Source organism: Eumetopias jubatus, unplaced genomic scaffold (assembly GCF_037043125.1).
Source record: "Eumetopias jubatus isolate StellerSeaLion01/CBP00866 unplaced genomic scaffold, mEumJub1_p1.0 scaffold_5, whole genome shotgun sequence".
Lineage (NCBI taxonomy): Eukaryota > Metazoa > Chordata > Mammalia > Carnivora > Otariidae > Eumetopias > Eumetopias jubatus.
Window position 1 is genome coordinate 57181542 of NW_028274811.1, and position 27674 is coordinate 57209215.

Consider the following 27674-nt stretch of genomic DNA (forward strand, 5'->3'; position numbering starts at 1 on the left):
GATTTGCATGTGTCACCTGTACTGCCCCATTTGGCCCCATTCATGGGTAGTATAGTGAAGGTTACCGATGTGGACTTCCCCCGCACTGGTTTAAGACCCTGGCCTTTCAGGCCCACTCTCCCCTTGTGTTCTCTCTCTTTAGGAATTTTACGAGGACCCATCCCAAGCCCGTCTACTCTTCCTTGCCTCACCCTTCAGCGTACAAGAACTGTGGACTCTGACCGCCAAAAAACCCCCAGCCTTGTGAATCTTCTCCAAGCCCACTGCCCCTGCCTTAGACCACGTTGCCATCATTCCTTCCCAGGGCTACTTCTCAGTGATAATTCCTGAAGCTGGTCTTTTTTTTCCCTTGGCGGGAGCACAGATTTAAAAATCATCCACTCTCAGGATTGCTCAAGTGCAGAGTTGACATCTGAGAATTAGTACTTACCTGTATGTTGTGCTCCAGGCCCGTCAGGCCTCGAGTGCCTTACCCTGGGCTGGATCCTACCCCCCTTCATCATTCCCCACTGCAGTTGATCCTCCCTGCAGTTTCTGGAATGAATTTTTCAGGGGCCGATGATGGCCAGTCTGTTTTATAGTTTCCCAAAGGCTAAACGCTAACTCCTTGGATTGACTCCAACTTGTCTTCCATTGTGGTCTCCTGCCGCTTTTGTCCCCAAGCGTGAACTCTACGTTCCCTCCATCCTCAGCTACCAGGAGCCCCTTTAGTGAGCTGTGCTCTGACACACCTCCAGACCTTTTAACTGAGCTTTCTTCTCTCCCTGTGAACTTTCCCCTCTTGCTTGGAGAATTCTTACTCATTGGTCACAACCCAGCATGACCTACCTTCTGTGGGAAGTTTTCCAGAATTGTGTGGAACTAATTAAGTCGCTCCTTCCTTTTTTCCCCTTAAGCATAATGTACTCACCTTAATTACAGCGTGCATTTCATTTGATGGTAATTAATTTTCTTCATGTTTTTAATCTCCCGGGAAACCAAAGGTTCAAAGCCCCACTTTTATATTAAAACGTTTGGGAAGTTTTATACAAGTACTGTTGCCTAAACCCTACCCCAGGACCAGAACCTCTGGGTGTGGTCTGGACATCAGCATTCTTTTCCTTGAAGCTCCCCGAGGATTGTGATGTGCAGCCATTGTCTGAAAGCCCTGCACTAGGCTGTGAGCTGCTCAAGAGTGAGGACCATGCCAGTTTCATATTTGTGGACCTCTTCTCATTGCTCTTCTCTTCCCCTGTCCTCATGCCTCCAAAGGTTGCCTGGCTTACAGTGGGAGCTCATGGAAGAGCTGTGGAATCAGTGACCATCTGCTCATTGTTGACTCAAGTTACTGGGATTCCGGAAGCAAGGGTCCAGTCACTTACCACTTCTCTTCCTCAGCACAGGCCTATAGTGGGGGAAGTTTCCAGAGAGAGAGGTCCCATTGGTGCAGAAGTAATAGGTGATCTCATGGTGTTCCATAAAATGGCTCTCTGTAATGCTCTTCATTCCTAAGACTTGTGTCTTTAATGCTTTGAACACCCTAGGGGCTGCAGTTGCCCTTTTTGGGGGGCTTCGAGAGCTATCCGTGTAAAACATATTTGAATATCTCTTCCCTTATCCAGTGGGCATGCTGCATACTAGCCATTTGAGCAAGGATATTAGAGAAGACTGGGCTTCCTTATTAGGACTCTGCTTCTGTGTTTGGCTCTCTGGATTCAGTGAGAGTGGTTTTGGGCCTTCAGAAGCTTTGTTGTGCCCAGGGAGACTTAGGTAACAAGTAGGAAATGCTGCGTGATGCGGCGTTACCTGCCTACACAAGCCACTGCAGCCGTCTCGGCCTGGCTCAAAGGACTTAAATGTCAGACTTCCCAAATGTAAAAGTCAGAGATGTGCTGTAGACTGCATCTGATATTTACAGTTCTTTCTAGCAAAGGTGAGCTGACTTTTGTTGCAGATGTTCTCCATTGCAAATTAGGAAGGTTTTTCTTCTTCTTTTTCATGTGTACATACGCCTTGGTTATTATTGCTTTCCTTACTCGTATTTGATTTTGTGAAAGTCCACAGATGCATTTGAACACATAACGGTCCTTCCCTGTGGCTACTAAAAATAGTAATTGGAAAAAGTGAGGGGTTGGGTAAGAGAAGCCTATTAATTATTTATTATTTATTTAAATTAATTAAATTTAAGAAATCATGTATTATTTATTCATTTGAATAGGTTAAAATTGCAAAAAAAAATAAGTCTTTGAGGCTTAAAAAATTAGTTAACTCTTCCAGTACTGTTTCAGGTGGCTTCTTTTCAGGACTCGAGCGGAGGGTGGCCAAAAGCTGTAATTTACTTTGTACACCAGCCTGGAGTACTTTCTTTCTTCCTGTTGTCTTTTTTCCATCTTCATTTCCTTTCCCTCTTTTCTCTTTTTTCCTCACACCAGTAGTAATATTAGCATTTCAGGACCTCGCGCAAAAAAGAACCATGCTCAAAATCCGAAACAAAGGCTCCCTCACCTTACTAGAATAGAGAAGGTCCGTATGTGTCCTCACCTTGAGGGCACCACTCAGTGTGTTACAGGCCATAGACACTTTCCCTTGAGTTGGTCTGGCCAGAGAGGATGCAAAGATCTTTCAGTGTAAAAAATATTAGGCCAAATCCTGCTCTATGAACATGCTTCTCTTTGGTAAGTAGTACTTTGTGGAAGATAGACTCCTGTGTGAAAAAGTTAGTGTATCAGACGAAGGCTGAGTTTATGTCTAAGGCTGTCTTTCATCCAAGTGTGGTAGCCAAAAAAAAAAAAAAAAAATTCTAAAACTTAGGGTGCCTGGGTGGCTCAGTCACTAAGCGTCTGCCTTCGGCTCAGGTCATGATCCCAGGGTCCTGGGATGGAGCCCTGCATTGGGCTCCCTGCTCCACGGGGAGCCTGCTTCTCCCTCTCCCCCTCCCCCTGCTTGTGTTCCCTCTCTCACTATGTCTCTCTGTCAAATAAATAAATAAAATTTAAAAAAAAATTCTAAAACTTGATCATAGCCTTGAGAAAAAGTAGGACTTACCTGCATAAGTATCCAAATCACAACAATCTGGAATCTGGCCTTTTCAAATATATCCCTATAGATCCTATTACTAGGGCATAGCTTTGGCCCAAGTCAATCTTCTCTTTCAACATAGCTTTACTTTTTTTCTTTTTAATTGAAGTGTAGTTGACACGCAATGTTACATTAGTTTCAGGTGTACAGCATAGCGATCTGACAACTCTTTATACAATGCTACGCTCACCACGAGTGTGGCTACCATATAGCAGTATACAGCACTATTACAATACCACTGACTATATTCCCTATGCTGTACCATTCATCCCTGTGACTTAATCATTCCATAACCGGAAGCCTGTATTTTTGACCTCTCTACACCCACTTTGTCAGTCTCCCCACCTCTGTGCCCTCTGGCAACCACCAGTTTGTTCTCTGTATTTGTGGGTCTGTTTCTGTTTTCTGTTTCTTTGTTTTGTTTTGTTTTGATTCCACATGAATGAAACCATATGGCATTTGTCTTTCTCTGCCTGACTTATTCCACTTAGCATAGTAGCCTCTAGGTCCATCCATGTTGTTGCAAATGGCACAGTCTTATCATTTTTACAGCTGCATAATATTCCTCCGTGTGTGTGTGTGTGTGTGTGTGTGTGTGTATCACATCTTCCTTATCTATTTGTGTATCATTGGACACCTAGGTTGCTTCTGTATCTTGGCTATTGTGAATAATACTGCAATAAATGTAGAGGGTGCATATATCTTTTCAAATTAGTGCTTATTTTTCTTTTTCTTTGACTTAAAATTTGTTTTATCCTAAGAAAATCCCCTTATAAAAGGTGACTATGATCATCACCTCATGGAGATTATTTATCACTGAATTCAGAATACTGCCACAGAATGATTTTTGTAGAAATCCAATTTGTAAATAAATGGTGCAATGAATTATAGAGTAATACATTAGCCATGGGTAACTGAGGTGCTTAAAACAATTTTTTAAAACCTATTGGTTAAAAATTTCTATGAGAAAAATACTGTATACATTTCTTAAAATTGTTCTGTTAAGTTTAAATGTGCTTTACAATGGCGCTAGGGGGAAAAGATGTGCCCCCTTAGGTATTGTCAGAAAGAATCAAAAGCAGCTTCTTAGCAAAGAGACAGAAATAGAAATGTGATACTCATCAGGGGAAATGAGGGTATGATTAAATAAATGGTATCAGCCCCCATGTTAGACTTCCCCATGAGGAAGTCATGCTTGAGGCCTCTTTTGGTCTTCTGAAAGACTGAGGGGCTGGGCTGGCCAAGCATGGCCCGAGCCCGAGCTGTGGTAGGAAGAGTAGAGAAAGCCGCAGGCCAGGTTCAACCTCCCAAAAGCCCAGCTGAATTAGAATCTTCATTCAATTCATGAAAGGATCTGAGAGTCACAGCCTGGCCTCTCTCAACATCGGAGGTCTGCCCCTAGCTAGTCCTGAGGAGATAGGTCCTAGGGGAGGCGCAGATTTCCTGCTTGCCCTTTACATATCTGCAGCTGGTGTAGGGGAGATCTTGCTTGTTCTGTGTCTTTGGAATTAAAATATTCCATAGCCTGGGGCACCTGAATGGCTCAGATGGTTAAGCATCTGCCTTCGGCTCAGGTTATGATCCCAGGGTCCTGGGGTCAAGCCCCACGTCTGGCTCCTGGCTCAGCGGGGAGCCTGCTTCTCCCTCTCCCTCTGCCTCTCCCCCTGCTCATGCTCCCTCTCTCTCTCTCTCTCTCTCTCTCTCTCTGTATCTCTCTGTCTCAAATGAATAAATAAAATCTTTAAAAATATATATATTCCATAGCCTGCATCTCCTCCTATCAAATATGTATTAGACAAATACAAACTTTAATTAAGAAAATGTGCTGGAGAGATTGTTTTAATGGAAAGCACACCAGACTAATAGTGCCTTCAAACTCCGAAATGCACACAGATCTGTGAGAATCTTGTTCAGATGCAGCTTCTGACTTCTGTAGGTGTGGAGTGGAGCCTTAGAGTCTGAATTTCTAGCAGGTTCACCCAGGGTGCCTGTGCTTTTGGGCCAGAGGTCATACTCTGAGGTGCAATGATCTGGAAGACCTGATTTCAAGTACTGGCTTTGCATAGCATCAGTTTCTCTGTGCTTAAGATAAGGGACTTTCGATTAACATACCTTTGAATTCTGATCATCAGCAGCATCATGAGGAGAGGAGGGCAGGAGGGTGGTCTATGTCAAGAGCATATATCCCTGCTCTGAGTTTTCAGGGAATCCCCATCAGCACACAGCAAAAACAAAATGGAAACGTGGAAACAAACAAGCCAGGAAATACAGTTTGTATTCTGACAAGTATTTCCAGTTTTATTCACTCTGTACCTTTGCTAACATTCAAAGGTCTGGCTTTAACTAGGTCACACAATCAACAAATGAATCTTCTCATTGTGCTGTGTTTCTCAAATAAACTAGAAGGGAGGCTGACTCCTGTCCATGGCACACCCAGTGGGACAGTCTAATTACCAATAATATGCAGTGTAGGCTCAAAAGATTGTTATCCTTAGATCTGAAACATCTTCTTAACCAGAATAGAAGTGGATACAACTTGATACTACATTTTGTTTCGCTAAATCTATCGCTTATGGAGGAATTTAATACCGTCTTGAAATATTTCTTATCCTTCAGAATCCTCTCAGGTATTCCCTTCTCAGTGAAACCTTCCCACAGTCAGAATTACCAGCCACCTTTTGTCACCCTGCTCCCAGTTACTGGAGTGCGCACCTCATGGCTGGACTCCTTCTGTTGTGTGCCTGAGGTCTCCCTCACTGAGTTATGAACTCCTGAGCCATTTGGATGGAAGAGAAAGAGTTCAGGGACTTGGAACCCAGGTCCCTGAGTGTGCACTGAGCACTGCTCTGTCCTGGTCATTTGTGCCCAGGAGGCCATGGAAGGTTTTGACCTGGCTGCCCCACTCTGTAGTGGCCATGATCAGATGGGATATTGGGAGGGTGGTGTGAAATAGTGGGTGTGCAGCTGTCTCCCTTTTCTCTTGGCTTGGAGTAGGGCCCCAGATAAAGGCTTGCTCAGGTTCTCCTTAGGTGAGCTCAGGGATCATGACTTATCAATCCTTACAGTTCTAGCACTTCAGGAAAAGTTAGGCCAAGTGGGTGCCCAGTAAATTCTTTACAATTGAATTTAACATTCTCTCTTTTAAGGCGGTTGAGGTGTATTTATTTTAGGTATAGAAAAAATACAAGATGGAGAAGTAACTGTTTGGTTTTCCCCTAGTAGCTGATAGTGCATGCTTTTGTGGGATATACGAAATGTATCTTGAAGTAATTTTGAAAATTCTGACAGAGATTTATTTCTGGTTTGCTAAGTTTAGAAATCCTAAACGCAACAGGAGAAAAGATAAATATTACACAGGAACAAAAACCTATATTTAACAGGCAATTCCTAAAGGTTATCCATTTTTCTATATAGTTATAGGTATAAACTTTCTGGAAGAATTAGAAAAATTGATAATAGTTACCTTTGGGAAGAGGGTCAAGGGCAGGGGAGAAGGAGACTTTTAGTTTCATGTTATATATTTCCATGTGCTTTGAATTTTTGGCCATGTAGGCATATTTGGGTTTTTAAATATACATACATATATATATATATATATATATATATATATACACACATACATATATAAATACGTACACACACACACACATATATATACATATGTATGTGTGGGTGTGTATTAAGGATATTTGGAGGAATTGAAGGATGGGCCATTTTTATTTTACTCTTTTATATATTAAAATCTCTAATGAGTATTATTTTGGGGTGGCTTAAGTACAAAGTGCTAATGATAAATGTGGGTGCTCTGCCCTTTGTCAAGTCACTGAACCATCTCCATCACAGAAGTCAAGGGCAAGCTCAGCTCACTCAGCCTTTCCTATGTCTGAGCTTTAAGGAGCTCCCAGGGTGGGGCTGTGTTCTCACGCTACTGCCAGTTGGGAAAATCTAGCAACGAGTTATGAGTCGTTAAAGTGCTGGAATCATCACTTCATAAATCTGTGGTCTGGCTTAGTGAAGATGAAGCTGCAGGTGACTGTCCAGAATGAGAAGAATGATAGGATATAGAGCCCAGTCCAGCAGGAGCATCATGCCTCCTACAACCAGAAAAGCAAGGGAGGTGCCCTCCTTTGGAACATAGCATGTCCTTTTTATTTTTTGTGAGGGAGAGGAAGAGAGAGAATCTTAAGCAGCCTCCACGCCCAGCTCAGGGCTGGTTGTGGGGCTCCATCTCACAACCCTGAGAGCATGACCTGAGCCGAAAATGAGTCAGAAGCTTAACCAACTGAGCCACCCAGGTGCCTCCATAACATGTCCTTTTTAGAAAGATACTGGATTTTCATTTTTCCTTGGCACCGCTGAGCTGTTTTCCACATTGATCCCCTTACCTCCCTCCAGTGGTTGGGAATGAGCCCATTTAGAATGTCTGAGAACAGATGGTGCACCCCTTGTCATAGGCTTGGGTAGAATGAAGCAGCATTTCCCCGTAGCTCCCATCGATCATATTCTGCTCCCCTGGACTTAACTCTGATTCTGTGACACCTCAGAGACCTTTCAAATTGTGCTTTCAGTTCTGGATGATACCGCCACACAGGGGCTGGGACAAACTGGGATGTTTTCCTAGGAGGGCAGCCAGGATTGTTAAAGGAATTGTAACCATATTGCACGAAGAATTGCTGATGGGTTGAGATGTAGTCTCTACTCACTTCTCTGTGGTCAGATCATTCGCTTCTCTATGCCAGTGAACTGGGTTCCATAGTATTAACCTCAGAGGGTTGTTGTAAGGAGCAAATACATTAATTCGTACAAACACTTAGAGCTGGTAAGGGTTCAGCAATTGCTAGGGACGGGTTTTTGCCCTTGGGGCTGGAGCTACAAGAAAGACTCCCACATCTTTGGACTGCAACAGCCACGGGCCCCTCCTGATCTAAAGGAGCTCACCCTCTGGTTTGTAGGCATTTTTAAAGTCACGGATATTATTATGAAAAGCTTAGCTATTGATTATTCTTCTGAGAGGCCTGAGTAGCCGACTTGAGCCCCTTGTGCTGTAAATAAGAGATTTGCTGCATATGCATTTCCCTGGGTGAATCTGTCTCCTTTGGGAATTCCTTCGCCTGTGCTGATCCATTATTTAAATTGTCTTGTAACCAGGCACTGGGCTTCATGATATGAATATCTTTTTTTTTTCTTTTTGAGAAGGATGCTCTGTTTATGGTTAGTCCCATAATAAAGAGAAAAATATGTCAGTCCCCATCAAGGCAAAGGATGGCCACTCACCCCTTTGCAGTACCCCAGTCTGAAAAAAATGGCTTCTGTTTTGTCTTATTGTACAATGACTCCAACATTTGCCATTCCTATACCTGCCTATACTCAGCTATATGCAGAGCAGCGTCCACATTGATGTCAAGGTCATCAGACTTTTCCAGGTGTTCTTCTGGGTCTTGTATTGATCCATTAACTGTGTATTAAGCAAATGAATTCAGGGTGAGTGTTTAAATAGGATATTTCCCAAACTAATCTAAAGCAATCAATCAATGTGTTTTTCTAACTTGTTACTTAGATGCTGCTGGGTATCTTGAATGTGCCTTTGAAAAGGAACTATTCAAGTGGTGATTTGGTGATGGGGGAGGCGGGGGAGCAGAAATGGATGAGAGATGTAGTAGCTTTGTATATACCACACCCAGATATAACAAACTTTCATTTATTAATTATGTCATTTCCCCTAGACATTACACACCGTTTTACAAACATCTCTGAAGTAACTTTTGCCATACCTAATATTATTTCATCTTAAGTAAGATTCGGGACAGGGCTTCTGGGGCCTATTTTTTTTTTAGAAGAAGCAAGTGAATTAGACAAACCATAAGAGACTCTTAATCTCAGGAAACAAACTGAGGGTTGCTGGAGTGGAGGGGCTGGGAGGGATGGGGTGGCTGGGTGATGGACATTGGGGAGGGTATGTGGTATGGTGAGTGCTGTGAATTATGTAAGACTGATGAATCACAGACCTGTACCCCTGAAACAAATAATACATTATATGTTAATAAAAAAAAAAAAGAAAATTCACAGGGCATCTCGGTGGCTTAATTAAGGGTCCGACTCTTGATCTCAGCTTAGGTCATGATCTCAGGGTTGTGAGTTCAAGCCCCCCATTGGGTCCCACACTGGGCATGGAGCCTACTTAAAAAAAGAAAAGAAAAGAAAAGAAAAATCACATGTGTGCTCACAGAGACACCAAGAGGAACATCGATCTAACTCTTGATTTTCCATTTGTTTCCACTATGGAAGTAAAGCCAACCATGGTAAGTTTAACAGTTCCCAAACTGCAACACCATTTTTCTTCTCCTTAGGCTCCTTAAGCTTCTGACTCCAAGAGAAAGTTTTCTCTTATAAGCAGAGTTTGAGACTCTTTTAAGGTTAACTCTTGTGGTCTCTAAACCTACCTTCCCTAGCTTCCCTTTCCTTCCCAAGGAAGGGCCAGGACTTTTAGGAGAGACTAGGGAGAAGGAACCCATGGAGTCCTTTAGAGAGTCCCTAAGAGTCTGGCCTTGACCCAATCATCTGCTGCAGGCAAAGATTTGAAGCAGACTGGGGGATTCATTTTGACTAGGAAGACCTTGACTCAGTCTCCCATCTTGGCCTTGTCATGTGCTAAGCTGGGCATTTGGACCAAAGGCAACATGCCTGTGAGTCAAAGTCCAGGATTGTCCTGTGTGGAGACTCCTTGGGCCTTCCCCCTATGTACCCATTCTCATGAGCCGAGCAAGAACGTCACCATTTTGTCTTTTGCCTTTGTCATTGGTCATGACAGCTAAAGGTAACCAACAGAGCTTACTTTCCAACTTGAAAGGTGATTTGTATATCCTGAAGGATGTGTTTTGTTAAAGGAATTTTTTCTCATACAAAATGCTAAAATGTGTTTTGTCTCTTGTTCACTTGATCTAGTGTGTTAATTACTGCAATCTCTGTTTTCTGTGTGTTGCAGGCAGCGTAGTATACCTTGGCATGATGGCCGGGGCTTTCTTCTGGGGAGGACTGGCGGACAAAGTGGGAAGAAAGCAGTCTCTTCTGATTTGCATGTCTATCAACGGATTCTTCGCCTTCCTTTCTTCATTTGTCCAGGGTTATGAATTCTTTCTCTTCTGTCGCTTACTTTCTGGATTCGGGTAAGGTTTTTTTCCTTCATACTTCATAGTAATGTGTTTATTCTTCATAATTATACATGTTCTCCACTCTAGAGGACCTCATTACTGGGAAAATTATCCCTTACCACACTTCTTTCCCTATCTTCACATCTGCCTTAGGAACCATGATGCTAGTTCTTAGAAATGTAAGTCCAGAAAAGAGAACACACTTCTATGTTCTTGTGGCTGATTCTGGTAGTATTTTACTTCAGGAAATTCATTTTAGTTTAAATGGAATCTTGTTTCTCTGGCAGAATGCATTCATAAATGTATTTTTCTTCTGAAAATTGAGTTTAAGCAAGAAATAGCCCTGGTCCTCCCTATTATGAGCTAGTGAAGGTTCAAACTATTCAGACTTGCTCTTAAATCCAGGATGAATGTGTCTCAAGCAAATGTTATTTTATTGATCTATGTTAACAGCATATTTAACTTGGTAGGAAGCCTACTTCTTGAGATGTAATATGTTCCATTTGTTAAGTTCCTGATTTTTGTTGAATTAACAGAAGTTGTGACGTTGGCCCAGTACAATGGAGGAGTATCACACTCCCCCTGCCCCATCCACGGGGAATACATTCCAAAATCCCCGGTTGATGCCTGAAACTGCAGATAGTACCGAACCCTATATAAACTATGCTTTTTCCTCTATATACATACCTATGACAAAGTTTAATTTATAAATTAGGCACAGTAAGAGATCAACAGCAGCAACTCATAATAAAATAGAACAATGATAAAAATATACTGTAATGAAAGTTATGTGAATGTGATCTCTTTCAAAATATCTTATTGTACTCTACTCATGCCTGTTCTTGTGATGTAAGACAATAAGATGCCTATGTGATGAGATGACATGATGTGAATGACGTAGGCTTCGTGACATAGTGTTAGGCTGTAACTGACCTTCTAATGATGAATCAGAAGGAGGATCAGTTGTTTCTGGACTGCGGTTGACTGCAGGGAATTGAAACCACAGGTAACTGAGACCTGGGAAAGCGAAACTGCAGAAAATGGGGGACTGCTGTGTAGCCAATGGTGTAGTCATTGTCTTTAAAGAGCTTGAAGCACCTGTCAACTCTACGAAGTGAATCCACAGCTGAGGAAAACCCCATATCTTAATTAGGAGAGTCCAAGATATTCTGCTCTGATAAGGAAAAATTTAGTAAAAATACAAAATTTCTGTTTGAGAACTTTATTTTCATTAGAGATGTTCTTTCTGAGGTATCTATCATAAGATGAATCTATAGGAATAATATCAAATAAAAGTAAATAAATAGAGAAAGGAAAGGAGACAGTTCTGGGTTATGAACTTGAGAGGCATATCAGTTGTGGTTGTTGAGAGTGGTACCCACACAGCAAAACATAGTTTTGCCAAAAGAGAAGGTCAGAGAACGGCAACTTGTCTTCCTTAATTACCTAGAATAGTACTTTAAAATCAGAACTAAGCTGAAAAGGAATATAAGGCATAATAGAGAAAGACTGTGATCTGGTTACTTCAGGGGTACAAAGATTTCCAAATGCAAACTAATGGATCACTTTTATGACCATTCAAAATATTAAAAAAAAATTTTATATCATTTTATGCCACAAGATATATGTACATATTGAGACTGGTGGATTATTCACTGATTTTTCGGATGTGCTTTTTCATCTTTTCATAGCTCTTCATATGCTACATTCTGCACACAGTGGGCACTTTGCAAATATGTGACTAAGTCGCACAAATCAGGAGCTTTCCTTAGGGTGAAGACATGCCGGTAGACCATTCCAGAAAACCAAGAAGGTTGGAAAGTCTGGGAAAGGGGCGCCTGGGTGGCTCAGTCGTTAAGCCTCTGGCTTCGGCTCGGGTCGTGATCCCAGGGTCCTGGGACCGAGCCCCGCATCGGGCTCCCTGCTCCGCGGGAAGCCTGCTTCTCCCTCTCCCACTCTCCCTGCTTGTGTTCCCTCTCTCGCTGTGTCTCTCTCTGTCAAATAAATAAAATCTTTAAAACAAACAAAAAAAAGAAAGTCTGGGAAAGTGTAAAAATATTTTTTCCTTGGGAAAAAAATGATAAAAATCAATAATTCACTTTGTAATGAATGATAGAGAAAGGAGGCTTTCCCTTGGTGCTCAGAGGTCTGTGTGAAATTGGCTAAATACACAGATGACCTGGGGAGGTAATTTGGATCATGGATTCAAGGGGCTGCAGCAGTGTATTGGGGTAGAGGAAGAACATGTTTTATTTGGAGCTATTTGTTAAAGGACCTTCACAGCGTCCATAAGATAAGACATTCCTGCCACCAGGAAAGGCTAAGGCTTCTGTTTACTTTCTGTCACCTATGTAATACCACTGGCCTGTCAGGATAAGGCTAACAGCCTAAGTTCCGAGCTTCCCAGTCCTTTCCATTTAGTCTTATCAAGGAAATTTCAGTGATATCCATAGACTCAGAGGTACCTGACTGTGGTCAAATTATGATGGCAGTTTTAATCGCCAATTCTGGATTGTGATGTGGTCAACCCAACTGACTGCGGAGAAAAGGGCCATTATGGTGGTTGCGGAATACTCCAAACTAATGGACTGTCTAGAAGTTAATTCAAGGGCAGGACAGAAGCAGAGACTGCCTGGGTATATTCATGATATCATCGTCCTCCCTGTCACAGACAAATCATTCTTCAGCTAGCAGCTCAGGGCTGCTGACTTCTAAATAACATAATCTACCTGACAAAGCACAGACCGTGTATTGCTAACTCAGCTAGGCTCCATAAATTATGATACCAGAGGTTAATGCATTGTGCCTTTGCCAAGTTGGCACAGGACTAGGAGTCCAGAAATCCAAGTCCACCCTACCCCTGCCCTTTACTGGGGACCCTGGGAGAGTCATCCTACTTTTCCAGCCTGATTCTTCTCTTGTTTTTTTGGTTTTGTGTTTATTTTTATTTATTTATTTTCATTTCAAGTTTTTATTTAAATTCTAGTTAGTTAATATATACTGTAATATTGGTTTCAGGGGTAGAATTTAGTGATTCATCACTTACGTACAGCACCCAGTGCTCATCACAAGTGCCCTCCTGAATGCCCATCACCCCTCTAGCCCCTCCCCTTGCCCACCTCCCTTCCAGCAACCCTCAGTTTGTTCTCTGTCGTAGAGTCTCTTTGGTTTGCTTCCCTCTCTTTGTTTTCCCCTTTCCCCTATGTTCATCTGTTTTGTTTCTTCAATTCCACATATGAGTGAAATCATAGGGTATTTGTCTTTCTCTGACTGGCTTATTTCACTTAGCATAATACACTCTAGCTCCATCTATGTTGTTGCAAATGTCAAGATTTCATTCTTTTTGATGGCTGCATAATATTCCAGTGTGTGTGTGTGCGCGCGCGCGCGCGTGCGTGTGTGTGTATTACCACATCTTTATCCATCCATCTGTTGGTGGACATCTGGGCTCTTTCCATAGTTTAGCTATTGTGGACATTGCTGCTATAAACGTTGGGGTGCAGGTGCCCCTTCAGATCACTACATTTGTATCTTTGGGGTAAATACCCAGTAGTGCAATTACTGGGTCATAGGGTAGCTCTATTTTTAACCTTTTGAGGAAACTCCATACTGTCTTCTAGAGTGGCTGCACCAGCTTGCATTCCCACCAACAGTGTAGGAGGGTTCCCCTTTCTCCACATCCTTGCCAACATCTGTCATTTCCTGTGTTGTTAATTTTAGCCATTCTGACGGGTGTGAGGTGGTGTCTCATTGTAGTTTTGATTTGTATTTCCCTGCTGATGAGTGATGTTGAGCATCTTTTCATGTGTCTCTTGGCCTGATTCTTTTGTGAGAAGAGAGGGAGATTCCCAAGGCTGGGAGTGCAGCTGAGCGGGGAGCCCAGGTGGCAAAACAGTCAGAGTTTTGTGGGATCCAGGCGCTGAGGGGACCTGAGAACTGAAGTTGTTAAGGAAAATGAAGAAAGTTATCTTTCTTCCTCAGCCAAGTTTACGGGCCATGTCACCTATACACAACGTGTGAGGCACCACCTCCATGAGAGAGGGCTTTTCTCAGCAGCTCTAGAGTTGCATTTGGACACCCTGTCTCTGAATCTCTGGGCTGTCTCAGCCAAGGCTCTGCTTTCTCCAGAGATATATTTTTTCTACTTAGTTAAGAGCTCCCTCTATCCCCATCTGATCTGGGTTTTAAATTGAGTAAAACTAAATGACCAAGGAAATAAGGGTTCAGAATGTTGGGATTCTTCTGTTGCAGGCCTCTGACACTCAGACACATCAACGCTCCATGCATTTCCCAGGAATGTTGCTCTCGCCATCTTTTCTGCTTCAGAGGTTCTTCTCCCAGAGCCCTTAGTGCTCAGGGCCTCAGAGAGGCCCTTTCTAAGACAGCCCTCCCTGCAAATACTTGCTTTTCATGTGTTTATTTCTTTCCTCCTCTGGATTGTAAATTCCAAGAGGCTGGGCTTGTCTGCTTAAGGCAAGGCAGGTTTGGTTACCCTAAAGGACACCAGTCCTGCCAGGGGTGGACCTATGGCTTTGGCTAGTTGATCATGGTGTTGTTGCCAGAAGTGAAATAGTTGGGAAGTTTGCTGAAGTCTTACTTGATCTGTATTAGCAGAATTCTAGGTCAAGTGAATGAAAGTTTAACTTGAATCATAAAAAGTCATGAGTCTCAGGAGACAGTCATGGCCCATCAGTGAATTCCCAGACTCGAACCAGTTTGCAGACCCAGAACTCCTCAAATAAAGGGGAGACTGGGTCCCTTGAGGAAGAACCCCAGGACCACTGACACTATAATACCTTAATCTTTCACTCAGCCTTTCCCAAGGGACTTAGGGCCTTTTACTAGGGTAGTGATGCTGAGGGGAAAGGAGATAATCAGACTTTGGGGGACTCACCGGCTCTGAACTGACACTAATTCCAGGACACCAAAAACGTCACTAAGATCTGCCAGTCGGTGTAGGGGCTCATGGAGGTTGGGTGATAATGGAGTTGTAGCTCAGGCTACATCTCAATGGGTCCCTGAATCCATCCTGTGGTTATTTCCCAGTTCCAGAATGCATGACTGGAATAGACGTTGTTACAGATAGAATCTCCACGTTGGTACAGCTCCTGTTCACTAGTTCCACATGCTGGGAATTTCAGTGGAGGAAAAGAATTTCTGGGTCACAGGCAGAGCCTTCATTTTGCAGAGTAAGGTGCAGTGATGGAACCAGGAAGACACAGCTAGGACTTAAGTCACAACTAAGTCCTTTTGAATTGGCAACTCTGTACTCAACTAAACTGCCTTCTGAATCCAAGATCAAGATGCCTTTGTGTCAGTTTTATTGCAAATGCCACAGGTTTCCAGCTGTTCTGTCTTATTTCGCGGCTGAAGCATCATTAGCAGCACTGTGTTAAATTCCTGTTTCTGCATATAAGGGAGACTGCGAAGGAGTGCTTCATTTAGCCTGAGGTCTACCTGGGTTTACGGTTTCATTGCCTCTAAATGTGCTTTCCTCTTAATTTCCCACACCAAGTCATGAATATATTTTGTTAGAAACATAAATATGTCCAGCTGCCATATTCTGTGTGACTTTAAATATTTATTCAGTACGACGAATGATTTTCCAGCTGGGGACAACAGTGTGAGTGAGGAATAGGGCATCACGAATTATTCATCTCTCTCTCACTTTCGTAAGTGAATCTCACACCAGGGAACAGACACTTCCCTCTCCTCTTTTGCTATAGAAAATTAGAAAGATGGGAAATGGAGTTGACACCACTGATTCATTTTCATTTGCCCCAGAATTAAATTATTTGTTTCCAGTCACTGTTAATTATGGGAATGATAATGCTTCAGATGCTGGGCAATATCAGAGTTGGGAGCTTCTCACTGAGGGCCTGGCTCAGCTAAGCATAAAGGTCAGGAGAGAAATATAACAGCAACAGAAATTAAAATGAAATTTCTATGTATCTGTATGTCATCGGGAACAAAGAGTCATTTCTCCCTCTGCAAATGGAGCCTCGCAAATGCATACTTCATAGCTATTTGCTATATCCTTCTATTAACTGCATTATAACCAGATCACCTTAGCTTTGTAGAAATGATTCCCCACTAATTGGAATTCTTCGGTGTTTTATATTTAGCATGTTTATTCCCACAACATTTTTAAAAAATAGGTATGGGGGCGCCTGGGTGGCTCAGTCATTAAGCGTCTGCCTTCGGCTCAGGTCATGATCCCAGGGTCCTGGGATCGAGCCCCACATCCAGCTCCCTGCTCCACGGGAAGCCTGCTTCTCCCTCTCCCACTCCCCCTGCTTGTGTTCCCTCTCTCACTGTGTCTCTCTCTGTCAAATAAATAAATAAATAAATCTTTTAAAAAAATTAATAAATAAATAAAAAATAGGTATGCAAGAATAGTATGCTCTTTTTTTTAAGTAGGCTCCATACCCGGTGTGGAACCCAATGCAGGGCTTGAACTCATGACTCTGAGATCAAGACCTAAGCTGAGATCAAGAGTCAGATGCTTAGGGGCATCTGGGTAGCTCAGTTGATTGGACGTCTGCCTTCGGTTCCAGTTGTGATCTGGGGGTCCTGGGATCTAGCCCTGTGTCAGGCTCCTTGCTTGGCAGGGAGCCTGCTTCTCCTTCTCCCGGTCCCCCTGCTTGTGCTCTCTCTCTCTGTCTTATAAATAAATAGAATCTTTTTTAAAAAGTTTACCAAAAAAAGTCAGATGCTTAAACTGACTGAGCCACTCGAGCGCCCCTATTGTGCCTTTTTAAATAGAGGCACAGGGAGATTAAGTGGCTCCCAAAAGTTCAACAGATCCTCCGGTCTTCTGAGTTTTAGTCTAATTCTGAACGACCAGGTTCTCCCTTCAAAGTAGTCTTTCTCTTAGGATATGTTTTACTTCCTTATCATATTTGAAAAACGCAGGCTCATTTCAAAATTTTCAAAACGTTTAAAATGTGTTTTATCAAACACCTCTATATGCTTGCCCTGTGAGAGAGGCTAAGTACTTTACACTGTTGACTCCTCTAAAGCTCATGGTCACCCTGTGAGGAAGATTCCCTTTATTCTACCCATTTTATAGAGGAGGAAATTGAGGCACAGAGAGGTTAAGTAACTGTCCAAGGTCACACAGTAAGTATTGTGGTCATACACAGGCAGCCTGGTGCCAGAACCCATGCTCAGACCACCAGGCTGTGCTGTCTCAGATTCAACGAGAAGTATGTCTGATTTCATAGGATACAATGCCCAATACACAATAGGCACTAAATAAACATTTTGAACCGATCAATTCAGGAATGTTTCTGACCCAGAGAGTCAGGATGGAGAGCTCTTCCAGTATGAAAGATGAGGCAACAGACTACATTACCTTTAATCCCAAAATAATCACAAACCCAGATTGTCAATAGGAGGTCATGGTTTCCTTAGGCCTGTGTTGTCCAAGAGGCAGCATGCAGCTTCCAAGCGCTTGAAATGTAGCCAGACTGACATGAGCTGTAAACGCAAATTACACAGCACTGGTTTCAAAGACTTAGCACATACAGAAGAGTGCAGAATACCTCATTGATAATTTATATATTGATTACATGTTAAAATGACAGTATCTGAATATGTTGAGTTAAATGAATGTATATTAAAATTAAATTCACCTGATTTTTTTTTGCTTTGTCTTAATATCTTTTCTAGAAAATTTAAAGTTATACATATGGCTCACATGGTACTTCTCTTAGAAAGCACTGTCTTAGACAATGCCTTTTGTGAAAATTTCCCCCAAAGAGTTTACCTTTTGGGCATACTTTATTTCCCAGTATGCCCTTTGGCACAGGTGCCATTGATCCCAAGAGAGAAGTAACAGAACAAAAGATCTTCCAGACTTAAAATTTATAATTGTGGAAAAATGAGCCATATGCATTTTTTAGAAAAGACTCTGTAAGCTCCTTGAAGGCAGGAACTTGGGTTCTTCGTTCCTGTACCTCCAGCAATTGTGATATACCTCATGCAGAGTTTGGCTGGAGGGGGTGGGTATGGGGGTTGATGGATGGATAGATAGATGGTGGGTGGATGAGAGGGTGAGTAAAGGAACGGATGAGTAGATACATACAGCAAGTGTCTGGCGAAGTCTGCAGGTTTTTGTCATCATTTCTCATAGATCATCTTAGTGATCATCACTATCTTTATTCATGACCCCATTTAGGTGCTGTGGGAATGGATTTTTCCAGCTCTCTCAAGAGCTCGATTAATTTTTTTTCAAGACAGTGTTAGAATCCTCATCTATGGCTACACCTGTTCCCTGTAGCATTCTGTGCTGCTGTGGATACAATAGGTTTGGGTGCTTAGGGCACCAACCTGATTACAAACAAGGGCTAGGGAAGCTGTTTTCTTGGAAACACAACTTATGCCCAAATTGTATATTTACATCTCAATATTTTTAAAATAGTCAAGTTCCTACCAATTATTCTATCCATAGTTCATACAATATTGGAAAATAACAACTGCTCCTATCAAAGAATATGATTTTTGAATCTGTGACTTTGGACAGTGGGAAATTAAAGCTATCCGAATGACACAACCTTTAGCACTGCCACCGGATATAGGAGATTCCCATTCTTGATTTGATGACTGGTTTGGTTACCGGTAGGTGTTCTTCTCCTGTTTCCATCTGGAGTACTCATCATGAACAGGTGCCTTCCAATCAATACAGCAATCTCATTTTCTGTGCCACCCCAGCCCATTCAGAGACAGTTAGATCTGTGTTCTTTTCTCTAAGCCTCTGTGATAGTCTATTTACTTTCATGAAAAGGAAGTCACTGAAAAGTCCTTCTTTGGGGCTGCTGCTTTAATTGTTTATTTCTGGGTCCAACTTAAAATGTAGTGAATTGGTTCTGAATTGCTGTGCAATTTGCCTGGCAGTCAGTGTAGTTGATTTTCCTTTTCTTGTGATTCTGAGTGAGGATTAAAAGGATATTTTCAGGCAATTTTTTTGTAATTGTGATTCCCAGTGTAAACTACACCATTCAGTGTTCTTTTTATAAACCCATAATACCCATCTTAAAATAAAAGTTGTCAGAGTGGGCTCTTGGTGGACTTTGCCCTCCGCTTATTGTCAGTATAGAACATGTGACTTTACAACACATATTCACTTCCTCCTTAATTCTGTCCTCCCATAACGCCCCATTTCCCAATGGAAATGGGAGATAGAAGATTGAGGTGAAAGACTGTTTGACAGTCACATGGTGAAATAAATTAGAATGAAAGTATTCTTTGTTACATGCTTACTGGGGAATTTTGGCAGAACAGAATCACTCAGGAGAACCCCTCCTTGGGAGAAGTCATCAGACATTCCACAGGTTCTCCTCTAAACTCTCATAGTTCAAGCCATTTTAAGTCCAACTACTCTTTTTGTCCACGGCCTCCCTCTTTCTGCAGAACCCTGAGCCCTTCCCTGTCTTTGCCTCAATAGCCAGTGTGAGTCAGTATGGTGAGGTACGGGGACAAACATAGTCCACCAGAGTTGCCATCTGCACGGGAGTAATGGGAGGTGTGGCAGTGAAATTTGCAGCCTTCCAACAGTCAGGCTTCCCAGTTTCTCAGTGAAGTTTGTGCAGACAGTAGTATTTGGCATTCTCTTTCATCCTGCAACGCTAAACGGACTTACACTTATGTGTCTCATGTTCCCAACAGAGAAGCTGTGTCTGTAAAGCTGACATACCCTTTGCCTTACACAATATCCCACATGTGAATTTGCCTAAGATTACTGAGGGAAATAAATATGTTTCGTGATATTCACCAGACGCCTAGTATTGAGTCATATGTAGGCCTTTTGAGGTGTGTGTGTGTGTGTGTGTGTGTGTGTGTGTGTGTGTGTGTGTGCGCGCGCGCGCGCGCACACATGTGGGCTGGAAAGTGGGGTTGGAGAGTGGTCCCAACTTATTCTAGAATGTGTTTTGATACATTTTTTAAATTCCTTTATATTTCTACAATTAAAGTTGTAAAAATGTAACCTTAATCTTACTTAAGAATAACTCCAAGTCTGAAATTCCAAATATCAGTGCTCTGTTTCAGTTGTATCAATTCAATTATTTTGAATTTGGCTAATCCTCCACCTCTATAGAGTGTGGATTTCAATTATTATTCCCTCTATGCCTCCTTTTACCGAAGATAATTAATATTTGACCCTTTTTGACAGTTAATAAAATAGACTTAATATCTGATCCTGAGAAAAATTCTTTACAAACCACCCTGATCTGATGGCTTCATTATGTAAACATTCCATCAAAATTGAACTTGAGAAAATTTCAACAGTAGCTAACTGATCATTATATAATGAACAATAAAAAGGTCTCCGTGCTAACTGGATTTAGAGATATATTACATATCAGGTAATGTAAAAGATGACCATTTCATGCCTTATATTACGAATTTTTAGTATAAAACAAGGTATATTTTCCATATTAAATCGCCATTACAAGACTTTCTCAATCTCAGCACTATTAATATCTTCGGATAGGTAATTCTTTGTTGCAAGGAGCTGTCTTGTGTATTTTAGGACTTTTAGCAGCATCCTTGGCCTCTACTTATTATGCCAGTTGCACCTCCTGGGTTGTGATAGCTAAAAATGTATCCAGCCATTGCCAAACGTCTGTTGGGAGGGGGAGAACACAATCAACTGTATTTAAGAACCACTGATACGTGGGACTTCGAGAACTGCCGTTCAAATATTTGTTATCTCTTCATGTATTCTCAGAAATTTTATCTTGATACAATAAAACAATTCAGAAAATGCATAGCCCCTCACACAAAATATGAACTATTGATGTAGAACAATGAGAACTTTTTTTTTTACTTACAAAAATGGGGGGGCAGCTTTTTCCTATCTTCAGTACTTAAAGTTTGAACAAAATCATATTGTGATGAAAACTTATGCTTTATCTCTTATCTGAATTTTTATTGTTGGTAATTATAGCATTCTGCAGCAGTTTTCTTTAAGGGACCAAGGTATTTTGGAAGTTCCTAGAGTGCCGAACAGGGTTGCACGGTGTCTTATGCCCAGGGGTTCCAAGTAACTTTTGTCACCAGGGCACCTGGTCAAAAGGTGCCCATACAACTCAGACATAGACTGATTTCAGGAACTCTTTGGGGACTCTGTTGCTATTGGAACCTCCATTCCAGCACCCACAACTTCTCTCATAATTACATTGACCCAGAACATAAGATGTATGTTTCCATTCATGGGAGATCTTTAGGTCCTCAGAACAAGTTACTCCAGTCCATTTGGCATGGCACCTCCATCAGCAAGAGCAATCCAGCTCTTTTGAGGAGCACTGAGTGCATGTCCTGTGGGCCAGGTGATGGGGATTCGAAGGCGAATGGGATATAGTCCTCACCCTCACGGAGCCTTCAGTCTGGTGTAAACAATGTTTAAGATCTCTGCCGCTGTATGAAACACTACTAATAGTTAACATTACAGCAGGCTGCAATGTTTTTTTCTGCTTAAAGGCTGTCACAGTAACACGAGGAGTAATGTTTTCCCTAAAATGGATGATCAGCCCACAGTGAGAAGTATGAATGCTTGCATTGTTTTGTAGGGCTCTGAATCTGAAGAACTTTGCAAAGGCTTTCAATAGACTTCCTCACTCATTCTTCAGACTCATGCGTCCATTGGTATTAGAGTTCTTTGCAATCTGCTTTGCAGATAGATATTGCGGGATATCCATGCAAAAATAACCACCTTGAAAAAGAGGCGTTGAATCAGAACCAGCTGGATTGCTTATATTCCCCTAAAAGTTGGTATTCTTTTACACAACAATAATTTGTGTAAGCCCACAGGCAAATCTACAGTCTTCCACTTGCCACTTTAGCCGCCCCAGAGTACATTTATCTCGTTTCCGAGTGGCCTGGCATATCGTACATGCAATTGTGCCTTCATGAAGTGTGAGTGATAGCTCTTAACATATGGAATGTCCAGAATCCTGATGAAACATTAATTGGGATGTGAAAAGTCCATAAAAACCGGGACTTTTTTTATGCATTGAGAAGTGAAGTCATAGGTTAGGGACCTGGGACTTTATGATGCAGAGAAACGGATTCTTCACATCAAATGAAAAAAGCAGGAGCATTAAATGATTTATGGCACAGCCATTTTATTTCCTATTAAAATTGTGTGTTGTAATGAAACCACTTTAAATCTGTTCAGAGCTTTGTGGAATTTTAAAATTCAGCCAGCTGTCCATGGTGTCTGGTCCTTGAGAAGCCAGGGAGAGAACTGTGGGGGTCTGACGTGGTGTGGGATAGAGCCAGCTCTGACTGCCCACCACATGCATTTCTTTCTTGTGTGGGGGGTCCACTTGATGACCTTGGACTGCTTGGCTACCCCTAGTGTGATGGTGCCAAATAGCCACGTGCTGTATCTGAGGTCACATGGAGCTTAGGAATTTGGGGTAGAACTGCCACATTCATGGCCCAGGGGAGCAGATATAGATGCTTCAAGCTAGTCTTTTTTCAAGTCTTTGAATAGCAATTCCCACTAAGAAACACAATAGCAATTCCCACTAAGAAACAATATACATTTATATACATATTTGTTTATATATAAATTTATATGTAGACACGTATATGCATATATGTATGTACTTTCTACATTATAAATATGTTTGTCATGAAGACAAAAGTTTAAAGAAATGTTACTCATCCTTATTACTTGAGTTGTATGTAACCATTTTCATCTCTATTTCAATTTTTAAAATTCTGTTTATAGCTACTAAATTAATTTCATAGCCCACAGATTGAAAAGCATTGGCCTAAGTGATCTACCCATATCTAGCAGTAGATAACCACCATATCACTTTAAGCAGGGGCAAATGAATGAAGTGGTGCTATATTTTGACCCACCATTTGATGCAGAATGACATTATGAATCCCATGATTCGATTGGTACACCCAGTTTGCTACAGATAAGGCCTTTCTTTAAATTTCATTTGCTAAGGTCACTGCCAATACTTCTTTATCACATCAAAGGCTCTGAGGAAATCAGTTATTGTTAACTGCATAAATACATGTTTTACTTCTTGACATGAAATGTCAATAGCAATTTACCTTATGGAAATCTGAACATAAAGGAATCGGCACATATTTTTAAAACTGTATTGCTAAGTGTTTTCTCTGTAACTTGTTTGTGTATATTGTACATCTTTCAAAAAATATTTAAGAATTCATATACTGTTTGGAATGATGGTAAGTAATGTTTTCTCATTCTATCCTACTTTCTGAGACAGTGTTTTTTGAAAATTGGTGGTCAAGACCTGTTTGAAATTTGGATGAGATCTAAGGCCCATCTGCCTAGAATGAACAAAATATTTATTCCATAGACCCTCATTGGAGAACCCTTAACCTGAGTGGAAGTCACTGTTCATGTCAGCATCCCTTAGAGTTACCCTACTGGAAGGAAGCATTGTACCCTGTTCTGTTGGTATGGAAACCAGCAGCACCTTATTTGATTCTACCAGTGCGCATAGACATGTACCGAGGCAGCAGTGAGATCTACTGGGTTGAGACCAGAGCAGTCCAGAAAGCAACCCCATTGGGCCTGTGTCCATCAGCACAACAGCCTGACTGGGCTGCAGGACCAGCTGCTGCAGGGTCACAGGGCAGACAGCCTCCCAGAAATGTTTGAAGCTCTTTCCAAAGTCACCATGTCATGGGTAGGACATATCCTAGTCTCTCTTTTTAAAAATGTGTTCATTAAAATATTCACTAGATTAGACCCAATGCTGTAACTTTTGCAAATACGTAGAACATTCAACCCTGAGTGGAAAGCCCCTCAGATTCTTATGCAAGGTTAGCTCTATAAATCCCATGACTAGGGCACCGCTGCCACCTCTTGGTAACATTCCTTAATTGCAGGTTCTGGAGGGATAGTAACCCTATATTAAGCAGATTATAATATTAAAGTTCTAAAATGATAGAAAATATACATGTCTGGATATGCTGGGATAGAGAGAGAGCGTGTGTTGTTAGAGCTTGCTTTGGTTCTGCCCTTTGCAGCTCCCATAGCTGTCCTGGCTCTGATTTCAGGTATTCTCTGTCCCTCTTGGCAGGATCGGAGGAGCCATTCCCACGGTGTTCTCCTACTTTGCTGAAGTGCTGGCCCGAGAGAAGCGGGGGGAGCATCTGAGCTGGCTCTGCATGTTCTGGATGGTTGGTGGCATCTACGCCTCTGCCATGGCCTGGGCCATCATCCCGTATTATGGTAAGAGGCTGGCCTGACGCGAGCCGGCAGCCATCTTATTTTACTTCAGCCTCCATTCTGTCCCTTTCCTGTCTTGTAAATGCTGGTTTGAGAACAACACTGGCGTGATCAAGTTTTTCCCTTTTGTAATATCTAGGATTTACCTCTAGTACAGAAAGCCAGTGGTCCTGTAGGAATATTATTGCCTTTTGCTGTTTTTCAAGTGCTCACTTTCATTGGCTTTCTGTGTGCTATCAACTCTGGGGTCCCCACCCAAATGGACATGAGAGGAGACACAGGTCGTAATCAGCATATGAGGCAACAGGACTTACTGTTGTTTGGGGGACTGTCATACACATCCGGCACACGCAAGTGCCTTTCTTCATCCCCTCTGGGTCCAGTCCAAAGCTCAACCCCATGTCAGCCCTGCCTCTGCTGGCAGCTCAGAACCAGGATGAGAGCAGAAAGAATCCTGTCTTGTCACGGACCATCTGTTTGCGGAGCTTAAGAGGTGATTCGACTGTCCTTGCTGCCCGGATCCCTCCACAGTTTCTTCTGAGCACTTGCTTTTCCTGCCATCTCTGAACACTTAAAGGTCTCCTGTTTCTGGGCAGTAAGCTTTGTCCTGCTTAGAAGCCAGGAACTTCCAGGTGCTTCACCCACAAACAGTGCAATGCAGGGAGAGGTTCACAGAATCCAGGAACCAAATTCAATATATAAGGCAAAGGAGAGGGGAGGTGTTCTGATTGTGTGTGTCTGTGTGAGAGAGAGAGAGGGAGAGAGCAAACATGTTGAAGTTTACAGATTATCAGTATTGTGTAAATTAAAACCACATGTGGACTTTAAAAACTCACTCTTTGTTCAACCTAAAATCTAATTGATCATCGGGTAAAAAATTTGATTTCAAAAATTCACTTTTGGGTCATTTTCCTTTTTCCCTGCTTTTGTTTTATAGCAGAGCGATTTTCACTATAAAACCTAGGTCTCGTAGGGAACAATGATGGGTAAATTTGATTCATTGCTGAAATCAAAGACAAGATGTAGACTTTAGTATTCAAATGCACTGTAGTTTGTTTTATTGTACTGAGTTACAAAATTCATGTTTGTCACACTCTTTCTTTTAATAAACCTAAAAAGTTACATGCAAATCAAAATTGTATATAACAATAACAAGGAAGACATAAGGAATAGGTTACTTGGCCTAAAGAGAACTTTTCTTTGCCAAACACTTAAGTTGAGTGTGGCGTGCCAAGCTCAAGTGATGGGTTTTCCTTTTTTAAACTCTGGTCAGTTCAGGGCCAGAGATACCCTCACACAGGCAGTTACTCATGTCCACCATAAGGCTTGTCTTCTCCCACCATCCAAGGAATTACAGGCGATTCTCCTTCTTTGTCCAGGCCCTGACAACCTCAGCCACCCTCAGAACTTGCCTCTGTGTAGGTGGGCATCTAGCTGCCGCCCCACCTAGCTGGCTGTTTTGAATGGAAAAGCCACTCAGCTGCCATGTAAAAAATTGCTTCAGGGCGCCTGGGTGGCTCAGTCGGTGAAGCGTCTGCCTTTGGCTCAGGTCATGATCCCAGAGTCCTGGGATCGAGCCCCGCATCAGAATCCTTGCTCAGCGGGGAGTCCGCTTCTCCCTCCCCCTCTGTCCCTCCCCCTCTTCTCTCTCTCTCTCTCTCTCTCTCTGAAGTAAATAAATAAAATCTTAAAAAAAATAAAAGAATTGCTTCTTAGGAACTCTGTGTAAGGAGAAAAAAAAGGAGATGCCGAGCCTGTGCAGAGCCAGCGTTACTCAGCATTGCTCCTGGAGCCTCCCTAGTCCATATGCAACCATTGTACAAATGAGAATAAGGTGCCTCATCCAGGTGGACAGGGTTGCGGCCCCACCCGCCAGCTCTGTTACTGCTGACAGCTGTACTCAGCAGCTGGATTCCTTCCGAGGCCAGCCTGTGTCTCAGCCTCTGATGGCAGCACAGCTCCTTGGCTCCGGGGTTTCTGCTGTCTCCTCCCTGGTCCCCTTCCCATCCTATGTCAGAATTCCTCCTGCTGGTCTCCCTAAGCTCGTAACTCTGCTGTGCTTCTGCAGTCTGCACATTTCCGCCAGGCCTGGGCATGATTGCTTTTGTTTTTGTTTTTGTTTTTGTTTTTGTTTTTTCTCACTAGGTATTTAGTTCCTCAGACTCCTGCCTTTCACACATCCCTACCCTCAAGCTATCGGCAGGCTCCAGATTTTGCCCCCGGACTTGCAAACCATCAGCCAGTGGCTGACCCACAAAGAATGAGTGTAATCTCACCTTTATTTTTCTCAAGCACACATAAGATATTCTTTTTTATGGCAAAAAGGGCTGCCTAGTCCATACATAACTGGAAAGAGCTGAGGCTGTGAATCATAAACAAGTCATAAAAAGTTACCAAAAAACCAATGACAACATAACAAAATTAAGTGTATCTGAGGCTGACATTAATTTCTATGTTAAAGGAACCTTGAGAAGTAATGACCTGGTTAAGAAATCAGTAACAGAAAATTAAAACCTTACACCCATGCCTCATTGAAGGCTTTGCATGGCCAGAAATGTGGCAAAAGCAACAATTAATGCAAACAAGCCTGTCCATATATTAAAATCAACAGGGGAGACTTTTAAATACCCTTGCTGAGTTCGTTGTTATGCTTTTGCAACTTGAAGTGTTTTAATGATTTCAGAAAAGAACTTAGTTTATAAAAATCCTGTGTTGAGACTTCTAGGGCATGATGATGTTTTGTATCTTGGTGTGGGGGAGGGTGTATTCATTTATAAAAATGCATTAAGCTGGATACTTAAGATTTGCGTACGTCACTATATGGATGTTACACTTTTTTTTTTTTTTATAAATACTTTTTCATAAAAGTTTACCACTTCCGTTACCCTCTGAAAATATCCATGCTTGGGTCCTACCCCAGATCAGTCGAATTTGATCATTTGGGTTGGGGACTCCGCGTGGATGGTTTTTAAAGCCATTTAAAGCTGGTTCTCTGCAGCCAGTTTTGAGACTCTTCAGCTTCCTACCTCTCCCAGGGGGTGACCTGGGAAGCCCCTAGAACTTCATCATGTATGTACAGGGAGGGCTGTAAATGGGAGCAAAGAGAAGAGTGAGCCTGACCGGCATGGTTGACTTATTCAGTGCTTGTTTAGGTTTCCATATTGTTGGTTTCATCCAGGCTAAAGGGCTTTCCAGCTTATGTAGCTTAGAATCACTTACAAAGTAACTTTGACATCTTG

General features: G+C 42.2%; 1 protein-coding gene across 1 annotated transcript in view; it reads left to right on the plus strand.

The window, feature by feature from the left end:
- The window catches only part of SV2C (synaptic vesicle glycoprotein 2C), a 200361-nt gene that overhangs the window by 80582 nt on the left and 92105 nt on the right, over nucleotides 1-27674 (plus strand). The window contains exons 3-4 of the mRNA XM_028114546.2: nucleotides 10040-10220; nucleotides 24287-24438. Of these exons, the coding sequence (XP_027970347.1) occupies nucleotides 10040-10220; nucleotides 24287-24438 (333 nt within the window). The remainder of the gene's footprint in view (nucleotides 1-10039; nucleotides 10221-24286; nucleotides 24439-27674) is intronic.